Source organism: Panthera uncia, chromosome B4, assembly GCF_023721935.1.
Source record: "Panthera uncia isolate 11264 chromosome B4, Puncia_PCG_1.0, whole genome shotgun sequence".
NCBI lineage: Eukaryota > Metazoa > Chordata > Mammalia > Carnivora > Felidae > Panthera > Panthera uncia.
This window is the reverse complement of record NC_064809.1, coordinates 76,361,544-76,372,558: the sequence shown is the minus strand read 5'-3', so window position 1 is coordinate 76,372,558 and position 11,015 is coordinate 76,361,544. Positions and strand designations below refer to the sequence as shown.

The window sequence follows — 11,015 nt, the reverse complement described above, 5'->3', positions numbered from 1 at the left end:
CCTCGGAATGTCCCTGGCTGTGTGGGGAAGGAGATATTGGGGTGGGGGAGTGCTTTTGCTCAGCCTCGCACTAATTCCTTCCTGCCCTCATAACTGGAGCCTGGAGGTTTTAAAGTCCCACTCGCCAGCCTAGGCCTTACCGAAACAGCCCCTAACCTGGGGCCAGCCTGGAGCAGGGGTGAAGGCAGAGGTTTGGGGCTGGGCTCTGGCTGCTCCCCGGAGGACCGGGGAGGGGGGCGGTGGGGACGCTGCAAGGAAGGCCAGGCCTGGACAGGGCTGGAAGGTGGAGGCACAGAAGCTCACCCCATTAGCCTTATCTTCTGAGGAGGCCCAGTGGTTCTGAGGTCTCCACTGGCATCAGAGACTCTGGTGGGGGCTGGGGCCAGTTCAGATTTAAGCTAAAACTCCCTGGGGATCCCTAGGTAGGCCTGGCTCGTACAGAGGGACATGCCTAACACAGCTGCCTCAGGTCTGTGAAAGGACATCACTAACAACCTGCTGACTGTCCAGCCACCACACGCGGCCTCCCACCTCTGATGGGCTCTCACCGGCTCCCCTCCGCAGCCGCACAACAGCTACCTCACAGCTTGGCACACTGGACACTCGGAGCTGACCATGTGGCACAATACGCCTGGAGCACAGGGTGGTTGCCCGTGACCTTCAGAAGCTTCTCAGCTTCCTTGAGGCCAATGTTTTGCCACCTCCCTCCATAACCAAGTCCTGGTGACCAGAGCCCAGGGATGAAGCAGTTTCCTCCATTCCAGGCCCCAGAGGAGGGTCGTTAGGCACAGACTCTGGGGTATAGAGCACCCACTCAGATCCTAGACCTCAGAGCCACCCCAACCCCAGTCACAATGGCACTTCAGGGCTGGGGAGGGGGCCAGGGCCTCTGGGCACAGGGCCCAGCGTGGGTGGGGTGGGGGGAGACAGGGAGGCAGGCTTCCTGGGTCTCCATGTGAGGACAAACGGCAGGCTTTGAGGCCTCGGAAAATCCCGCCTGGGATTCCAGGCCCTGCCAGCGTCACTGCCTTTTGACTATTGTCCCCATCGGAAATGGGCCCAGCCCCCGGCTAGCTGGGACAGAGCAGCCATTGTGAGGCCCCACCAGGCTCAATGCCCCCTTGTTTGCCCTCCCAGCCCCTAGCAAGACTCGGAGGCCAGTTCTTCCAGTTGCTCAGTGGAAAGAAAGGGCCTGCCTCCAGGCTCCAGCCCTTGGGCGGGGCAGGGTGGGGCAGGGCGGGGCTGGAGAAATCAGCCTCCCACCGTGCACCCCAATCCCCAGCCTTGGAAAGAAGCCACCGTCCCTGATGGAGTTTCTTTTCATTTACAAGGCCCTGGGCAGGGAGACCTAGCGGGTTAGCGGTTAGGTAGTTAGACACACCCTGCTCAGCCACTTCCAAGCCAAGTGACCTTGGCAAAGTCATTTCCTTTCCTCCTCTTTTGTAAAAGCAGCAGCTGTCTATCATTTCTTGGGTGTTTGCTTCACACCAGGCACTGTTTGAAACACTTTGCATGTATGCTTTTGTGTGATCGTTATAGTAACTTTATGAAATAGATACAATTACTTCCCCCTTTTATAGCTGAAGGTACTAAGGCACAGAAAGGTTAAGTAACTTATCCAAACTTCTACAGCTAGGTAGGGCTGGAGCCAAGATTTAAAGCCAGGCAGTCCGGTTCCAGGTTCCTTGCTCTGTAGTACTTTGCTGCCCTCATAGGGTGGTAGTGAGGGCTAGAAATAACAAATATCATATGAAAAGAACTTAGTGGGTGATGGAACATTGTACGGGGTAGCTATTTTCACTTTGGGGCTTAGATATCTATACAGACCAAGATTCTCCATTGCCCGCCCTGTGCCCAACCCCTGCCGGTGTTCAAGCACCTAAGTGGCCCTTTTGCCTTCCTCCAAGGGCCTGCCTTGTGCTCCACATCTATCTTTGCTAAAGTCAGGGATATAGAAGAGAGTGACCCAAAGAGAGAAGAGTCAGTTCAGTCCCACAACTGGTGGGAGATTTCCCAGCAAGCTCTGCTCCCAACCGGAGTACTGCCCGACCCACCTTCCCACTGGGCAAACAGGAAAACCAAGGCTCAGGGAGGAAGAGGGGCTTTTCAGAGAGCAGCATGGAGTTGGAGGCAGGGCTAAGAATAAAATCAGATCTCCTCACTGAAACTGAACCCCCACCCCGCACCTTGCGAAGTGCTGTGCTTTAACAAAGGCTCACTCAGGGACTCGGGCGCGGGGCGCTAGGAACACATGCTTCCAGAAGTCCACCCACTGTTGGAGGTGGTGGTCACCATGCACAGAGCCAAGGGCTCCCCACCCCAACCACTTGTGGACTCTTCAGAAGGCCTGGGGCTGGACTGTCTTCCTGGATCCCAAGTGAGAGCATGTGGTTGAAGGCTTCTTGGGGAACCTGCAGGCTATGGCTAGAGCACTGGGAAAGGCACCTGATTCTAGCTTTGGAAGAAAAGCCCTATTTTGTATGACTTCTATCCACCCAGGGGCCCCAAAGGTGGAGAGTCAAGAGTCCTGGGGCAAGTGTTGTGAGAAACAGGTGTAAGGGGCATTGCTTTCAGGTCTCTTGCCAAGTCCTCGAGAAGGAATCAATGCAGCTAGACTGAGCTCAGTGAAGGGGGCTAGACGCTGCCAGCAACCTTGGGCCTCAGGTTGGGGTTGATCTAGGTTCATGTTTCTCAAAAAAGTGGCCCTGAGACCACTTGCATCACAAGCACTGTGGCTGCTTAGTGAAAGTGTAGATTTGTGGGCCCTACCCCTCACCAAATCTGAATTTATGACATAGATCCTAGGAATCTGGGAGCCCCTGGGTGGCTCAGTCAAGTGACCAACTTTGGCTCAGGTCATGATCTCATGGTTTTTGAGTTCAGGCCCTGAGTCAGGCTTTGTGCTGATGGCTCGGAGCCTGGAGCCTGCTTCAGATTCTGTGTCTCCTTCTCTTTCTCTGCCTCTCCCCTGCTTGGGCTCTCTCAAAAATAAATAAATGCACATTTAAAAAACTTAAAAAAAAAAAAAAAGCTCCTAGGAATCTTCATTTTAGGCCAGCTCTAAGCAACTGATGAGCTTGGGAGTTGGGAGGACCTCACAGCAGCACTTGGGCACAGGTAGGAACCCTCTTCTTACCAAGAGGGCAAGGGCCACCAGCAACCTGGATCTTCTTGCTAGGGCACTAGGCTGGGTCGGAGAAATGTCAAAAACACAGAGGGAAAACAACAGCTTGTACTCACAACAGCTAACAGCATCCCAGGCTGCCCTGTACCCAGCCCCCCACCCACGCTCCTGTAGCCCCAGCAGCAACATGAGGTTGGCTCTGCCCCTCATCCTGTTTTACACACATAGAAGCCAAATCAGAGACCACGCCCCGGGTGAGGAACTGACAGCCAGAGCCGTGCTCCCTCCCCTCAGCCAGTCAGACTCCACCACAGGCCCCCTCCACATGGGCTCATCACAAGCTTTCCACACCTCCCAAACCAGTCTGAGTGCTTTGTGTCACCATCCCAAGAAGCAGGTGCCATCATTATCTGTGTCTTACAAAAGAGTAAACTGAGGCCCGTTACCTCAGGTGGATAACGTCCGAGATTTATCCAGCCACTTCTGTCTCTTAAGTAATTACAGGGCACGTGTGGTGTCGGGGAGGACGTCAGAGAGACAGACAGGGTCCCAGTTTCAGCTACATGTCTATTTTTTATTCAATATATTAAATATATTAATCAGAAAAGTCACATACTATAAATCCAGGAAAATACACAAATATAAATGTCAGAATCTGTCATTTGTCTTCTTCCTAGAGTAAGTTTCTGTACATGTGGAAAAGAGGGCGAGGAGAGAGAGCAGGTGCAAGGAGGCGGGAAAGGGCTCGCCCAGGCTGGTGGGGGCCACCGCTCCCTCCCGAACCCCCTCTCCCAATGCAGCCTCTTCCTTCCTGTATTTACAGCAGCATTCGGCTTATTTACAGCACAGCGGTGTGTGTTAAAAACGGTTTATCTTACAAAAACATGAAGGCCGGGGCTGGGCTAGGGGGTAAGACAAATAGTAGGGGTCACCCCCGTGAGTGCATCCCCCTCCCCCAGGGCGTCAGCTCCCTGCCAACCACCCAGAGCAAGTGGGGAGGCCGACCAGTCTGCAGCTCAAGGCCAGGCCAGGGTGGGGTTGCTCCGAGGGTCCGAGGGTCCGTGGGCTAAAGGCACGTGGGGTGGCGTAGGAGGGTGCACGCACGGTGCACGCGTGTTCCTGGGCTGGGGTCAGAAGGGCAGCGTGTCCATAAAGATCTTGTCGACGATGGGTGGAGGGGGCACCAGGTCCTCCAGCTTGAGGTAGAAGATGCGTTGCAGGCCCTGGGTGCACAGGGTCCGAAGCTCGGGCAGCTTGCCCAGCAGGCGTGACAGGCAGCTGGCTGGCTGGGGCTCGCCCGCCACGGCCGAGACGTGCTCCTTCAGGCAGCTGGCAATTCGGTTCTGAAGTTCCTCCACCCGCCGGGGCTCCTGCAGCCCGTGCCGGTCTGCGAGGAAGGCGAAGGCTTAGGGATTAGCTGTCCATCCAAGGCGCAGAGCCCTGCCCTGAGCCCCGGCCTCCCCCACTTGCCCCCTGCTCTAGACCTGTCGCCACTGACCATCCCCCACACTCCGCTGGCACCTCGCAAAAGCAAGTTCATGCGCAAGCCCCATTGGAAGTCTAGTGGTAGCCTCAGGAATACTCATTATCCTCATCTTCCAAATGACAAACTGAGGCCCAGAGAGGTTAAATGACTTGCCCAAGGTCACAAAAACGAAATAAAACCCTAACCGGATTTTCAGACGAGGCCAGCTTTTTTTGCCGCCCCCCCCCCCCCCCCCCCCCCACCGCCCCAGACGGTTCCAAGAAGCCCTGGAATTAAGCACTACGTTTTAGAGGCCACCTCCAGGGAAAGCTGGTTTCAAAACCACCACTCCTTCAGCCCAAAGTGCCTTGGATTCTGTCCTATATGGCTGGGCCCCCTGTGAAATTTAAGCGCAAAGGGGGATGGGGGCAGACTGGTGCTTTAGAAAGTAAGAAAAGAGATCTGAAGACCTCCACATCTAACTCCAAAACATCCATCCTGAATAACCATACTTACACAAAGTAGACAACAAGCACACTTAATCTATGCTGATAGAAACCAGAGTAGTAGTTACCCTCAGGGGAGCAGATGACCACAGGGGACCCAAGACCCCTTGGGTAGTGACCACATCTGCTTCCTGATCTAGGTAACGTTTACGTGAGTGTGCTTGGTACGTGAAAGTATGTCATTTGCGTGCCTTCCTGCACGTGACATAATTCAGGAAGATTTTATTTTTTTTATTTATTTTTTTTAACCTTTATTTATTTTTGAGACAGAGAGAGACAGAGCATGAGTCGGGGAGGGTCAGAGAGAGAGAGGGAGACACAGAATCCAAAGCAGGCTCCAGGCTCTGAGCTGTCAGCACAGAGCCCAACGTGGGGCTCGAAATCACAGACTGTGAGATCATGACCTGAGCCGAAGTTGGACGGTTAACCGACTGAGCCACCCAGGCGCCCCAGGAAGATTTTAAAAACAAACCAGAACCCTAGGCCATACACGATGACCTACACGAGTCTGCATCTTGGGTAGTACGGGATTAGTTCACAGACTGCCTTGGGCTCTGCCTCGGGCACAGCGGGGCCCGAACCCCGGCTCTGCCACCCACCAGCTGGGTCGCTCTGAGCAAATGCTTGCCCCTCTCTGCATCTAGGTCCCCTCACTTCACCATGTGGGGGCCCACCAAGTGCCAGATGCTAGCCCACCCAGGGCCAGGCCCTCAAGCCCACCCCAGCTCCCCGCTGGCCACTCACCTGTGATGAGGACGAGTGCAGAGAGGCAGGCAAAGGCAGGGACGTCGACCACCAAGCCATGCAGGGACCGAGAGAAGGCCAGGATGCTGTCGATCCAGTCGCCAAAGCCAGGGGCGCACTGGAGCCGGTGCAGCACCAGGCCTGAGCAGAAAATGAGTTTCCCCTCGGCAGGCTTGGACCTGGTGGGCAGGGACGCAGACGTTGGTCAGGGGGGCTTGAGGACAGGGCAGCAGAGGAGGAGCTGAGGGAGCAACGGCAACTCACCGGTAGGCCAGGCGGAGGATGAAGAGTTCCAGGAAGGCTGACTCCAGCAGCAGGTCCTGGTCGCCCGGGGACAGCTCAGCAAAGCCGGGGATCTTCTCGGCCCACTTGCGGATAACCTCCAGGGAACTCGAAAGCAGGTCATAGAACTGCTGCACATCCCCAGCATCTTCCTTCCCAAAGTGGGGCAGCACCAGCTCCTGGAACTGAGGGTGGTCCGGTGGGGTCAGCACCCCACGAAGGGCCCCGCACTGGGGCCACAACCACACACGGCCATGTCACGCACTCGGATGACGGCCAGATCCCGGGGGCGAGGGAGGAACTGCGATTCTGCCCGTGGTCCTACTCGCCAATCCTCCCATGTTAACCCAGGGCTGAGGCTGCTGGAAGGAGCACATTTTTTTCTAATTGGCCGCCCACCCGAGGGGGTACATTTTTCCATCTGGTCAGCCCAAAAGGGGCTCCTCTTTTTTCAGTACGTCCAACTGGGGAGGGGCCTTATGCGGTGTTCACAAAGCCACTGAATGTGGAGTGGGCGGGGCTCACCTTGGAGTAATCCAGTTTGGCCGTGCTGGGCCCCGAGTCCAGGTGCGCCCTGACCAGGGAGGTGAGGAGATTGGCAGGAGAGGCATCTGGGGGCTGCTTGGGCTTTGAAGGGAGCCGCCCCCGCCGTCCCTTCAGGCTGTCTGTCCGGACAACTGCAGAGAAACGGGGAGGGCTGAGGAAGGGAGGAAGGGGTCCAGGGAAGGGACTCTCAGCCCAAGCTGTGCGTGTCATGCTGGGAAGTACCCTGGAGTCTAAGGACCTAGAGCCCCTGAGACCCTACAGAGAGCACCCCTCCATGAGCCAGGCAGGTGGACCCGAGGTGCAGTGGAGATAAGCCATCTGTGGGGGCCCACCAGGACAGATGTCTGGGGACACTCTGTCTGCCTCACCCCACTCAGGCCTGCCTCTCTCTCCCACAAGCCCATCCCAGCCACCCACCTTCCTTCACCATGCCTACGGCCAGGCACTTCTGGAAGCGGCAGAACTGGCAGCGGTTTCGCCGCCTCTTGTCCACAGGGCAGTCCTTGTTAGCCAGGCAGATGTACTTGGCGTTTTTCTGCACTGTGCGCTGGATGGGGGGGCAACACGGAACAGGCTGTCAGAGCCGGGCGGGGTGAAGGCGGGGGGGGGGGGAGACCAGGGGAGGGGACCGTCCAGATCCTGCTGCCATCACAGACAAAAGCACTCTCTGTTCACAGCTATTTTTCTAACATTTGGGTGGCAGGGGAGGGAGAGATGGCAGGGGGGGTGGGGGGGGGGAGAGGAAGAAGAAAATCTTGGGGACACTGGGAGAGGTTTTTGCCTAAGGAGGGAGACCCCCCCCCCCAGGACACAAGATTAGGGGCCAGGGGTTTGGGGCTCCCAGGTAGCCCAGGTACCTGTACATGTAAATGTGCCTCCCTGGGGCAGACAAGAGAGAGTGGAGGAGGGATGGGGGGGTGGGGACGGGAAGCTGAGCAGGCACCCAGAGCTGGGACAAACACACAGCCTGTTCCCCAGTCCGCCCCCAGCCCTCAAGCATCAAGCCCTCTTCACAGATCCTTTTATCTCACGCCAGGAACATGAGTGCCCGGGGCCCCCATCCCACTAAGACCTTGAGTTGGGAGAGGACAGGCAGAGGAAACCAGAGGCTGGCCATTAGTACATGCCCTCCTGGGGGCACCCCTGCAGCCTGCACCCTCGCCCATATCTCACGGTCCCTTCACCCCTCCGCAGGCAGCCCCGATGGTGCACGAAGGTCCCAGCCCCCGGCCATCTGTGGGTCCCCAGGAGGGCAGCCCACCTGCAGATCAGACCCCTTCCTGAAGGGCAGGATGGGTTGGGAAGAGAACCCCAGGGAGGCTACCGCACAGAGCCTACTGGGAAGAGAGACCAGCCTCGCCCGCTTCCCATAAAAAGCTGCACCCAGGGGCAGCCCAGTACCTTGAAGAAGCCCTTGCAGCCCTCGCAGGTGCGGACACCATAATGCTGGCACGAAGCATTGTCCCCACACACGGCACAGCGGCCCTCGCTTCCACCTGGAGCCCCGCTCCGGGCCTTGGCAGAGGGCACAGGTACATCCAGCATCCCTGGGCCATCCAGGTGTGGAGAAGTGGGCGCCAGGCCTGGGAAAGCCGCCGACATGGAATAACTCTCTCTCTCCCCCAGCTGGCAGGGGGCCTGTGTGGGGAATAGCTTCAAGGGGCTTTGGACAAGGCTGGGGCTGGGGCCGGCGGGGGGGCTGAAGGAAAAGAAGGCCGGTGGCTGGGGGTGCCCAGAAGCCTTGGGCAGCTGCTCTGTCCATGCCCGCAGGCCTTCATACGTCTGGCTGGGTGAGAAGGGGCCGAATGAGCCGTCCCAGGGAGACAGCTGGGGCGGCTGGAAGCTGGGCGTGGACGGTGACGGTGCTGAGCAGGGGCTGCCATAGTAGTCGGAGCCACTGGAGGACAGGGTCTCATCCAGGGGGGCGCTCAACGGGCCAGGATAGCAGCCGTACACCTGGAAGTCCTCAAACTTGAAAGAAGCAGAGGCAGGGGAGGTGGCCGAGGATGAGGATGTGGAGGAGGCCGAAGAGGAGGCCGAGGAACATGGCTGGGCTGTTCCCGGCAGCTGGTAGAGGAAGGTGTCAAACTCCCCTGTGTAGCCATCCATGAAGGTGCTGAAGCTAGGCAGGGCAGTGGGGGCAGTGGGGGCTGCCTCAGGGCTGGCCAGGTCCATGGTGGGCTTGCTGAGCTCGGGGGTCAGGGGGTCGCTTGCCAGGTGGTCACGGGATCCTGGGCTCGGTGCTGGTGTCCCATATTGGGCTTGGATACAGGGCATCTCTGAAGAGGGGGGAGACCAGGATTGAGGAGGTGAGAGTCAGTGAAGGAAGTCTGAAGCCTGACCTCTAAATAAGTGTAGGTCTCTAAGCAGCCAGGTGGCAGGAATCCCGGCCAGACACAGGACACTGAGGCGTTGGCACCATGGGCCACCACAGAACCCAGGAATCCTGGTCCCCGGCTGGAGTACCATCTCAACCCCCATGTCACAAAGTCCCCGGGCAGTGGCCCAGCAAGAGTGGGCTCAGTTGGAAAGCCAGCCACACCCCAGGCAGCCTGGGAACCCTAGGGAAGGCACCCAGCCAGCATTTCTCTGCTGGAACAGGGGGAGGCTGTGTTCCTCCAGCCCCCTGCCCTCCCGCATCGGGTAAGGCATGGGTGGGGGCTGGGAGAAGGGTGGGGAGGAGAGGCAGACAGGCAAAGTCTTACTTAGCCCATTCTCTGGGTGCAGAGATGTTGTTTCCCTAACCTGGCACTTCTGGGAATATTCCCAGACGCGGCCCAGCCTTTACAAAACCCCCTCTCCTCCTCCCTGCACAGTGCCTGGGAAGGACATCCTCAAAATGGAAGAGGAGCTAGGAACGAAGGCCCAGCTGCCTAAGAAAGAGGCCTAAGCAGCCATGAGCCTGTCCCCCATCCCTGCCCCCACCCTACACATTGAACAAAGGCTGCAGCTCCCACGCGTACCCCAGTCCTGCCATCTGGGGATGGGCGCCCGCTCTGCGCTGCCTGGGATGCTCTCAAAAGCATAAAGGAAGGGAGCCCAGACCTCCTCACCCAGTTCCCCACTCCCTGGGGGATCAAGTAACCGGGCTCCAGACCTTTAAAGGCCAAATGCTAGTGGGAGGCCCAGTGGGGATAGGAGGGAGGAGAGAACAGCCCCCCTGGACTTCCAGGAGAAGGGACAGTCCCTAAGAAGAATTTTTCTGCTATCCCCAAAGCATTTCCCCTTGTTATTTTTATAAGAGAACACTCGGAGCCCAGCAGACTTGAGGTGGCTTTACAAGGAAGAGAAGGAGGCTGTCGGCGGGCAGATGGAAGACAGTCCGTCCTTGCCTGAGTCCCTCAACTAAGGGATGTCTATGCCCTGACGAACCCAGGAGCTCAGGCAAAGAGGGCTACACCCTCACTCCTGAGAAGCCTGAAGGAGCAGAGATGGCACCATGTAGGGGGAATCTGTAAGCTTGCAGACTAACACAGAGAAGGCTCTGGGGCAGTTTGCCACCCCACGTCCATGCCTGGGGTCTGCACAGCTCTGGCCCACCCAGTTAGGGTGGGTACGAAAGCAAACTGGAACAGAGAGGGCCACAATCAAGGAAACAGTGAGGGGGGCAAAGGCTGGCACCACTTCCTGGCCAAGAGCCCAGGGGGTCCTCTGGTTATAGCCTTTCCCCCCACCTCCATGGGCCCTGGACAGGGCAGCTCCACCCCTGGCCTGTCACTCCCACAGCCAGCCCTGGCACCGAAGCCCCTTGGAGCTCTGGCACCGCCCACCCAGCGGTGCGCATCCACATGCACATATAGCACTTGCAGGATATAAGGGTGGCCACCTCTCCCTGCACTAAGACGGTCTAGGTAGGGATGGGTTTAGGGTGGCAGCCACACGGGGCTGGGCGTTCCAGCCTTATTCAAATCCTGTTTCTCCACCTGGACGTCCCACATCCGGATCAACCCCCACCAACCTATAACCCCCCCCCCCTTTGTGCAGGTACTTAACTACACCAGATATGGACCTACATCTAGCCTCAGGGGGGAGGCGGGGAAGCAGTCCCACAGGGAGGAGGAAGAGGCGGGGTTGAAGGAGGGAGCAGGGAGAATCCGGCTTCAGGCAGGTCCTGGCAACAATGTGGTTTGCACCTGTTATGCTGAACAAGCTACAGGCTGCACCCTACCTGTATGATCCAACAGGGACTGGGGGAGGGGGGTACAGATGTGATCAGCATGTGAGGCTAGGACGGTGAGTAGGGGGGATATCCTTCAGGTACCACACCAGAGATTCCAACGTTAGCAACTCCCACACAGGATCCCCAAGGACCAATGTTTCCACATCTCCCCCCCCCCCCCCCCCCCCC

The 11,015-nt window shown here is 57.8% G+C and overlaps 1 protein-coding gene across 4 annotated transcripts in view; it reads right to left on the bottom strand.

Annotated features, from left to right (window-relative positions):
* Nucleotides 1–3,677: 3,677 nt before the first annotated feature.
* NR4A1 (nuclear receptor subfamily 4 group A member 1) overlaps nt 3,678–11,015 on the bottom strand; it is a 21,617-nt gene continuing 14,279 nt past the window's right edge. For all 4 annotated transcript variants that reach the window (XM_049625505.1, XM_049625507.1, XM_049625506.1 and 1 more), the window contains 6 exons: nt 8,069–8,946; nt 7,085–7,214; nt 6,647–6,798; nt 6,104–6,306; nt 5,840–6,018; nt 3,678–4,511 (listed from right to left, as the gene is read on the bottom strand). In XM_049625505.1, coding sequence (XP_049481462.1) covers nt 4,255–4,511; nt 5,840–6,018; nt 6,104–6,306; nt 6,647–6,798; nt 7,085–7,214; nt 8,069–8,944 — 1,797 coding nt within the window. In that variant the 5' untranslated portion in view covers nt 8,945–8,946 and the 3' untranslated portion in view covers nt 3,678–4,254. The remainder of the gene's footprint in view (nt 4,512–5,839; nt 6,019–6,103; nt 6,307–6,646; nt 6,799–7,084; nt 7,215–8,068; nt 8,947–11,015) is intronic.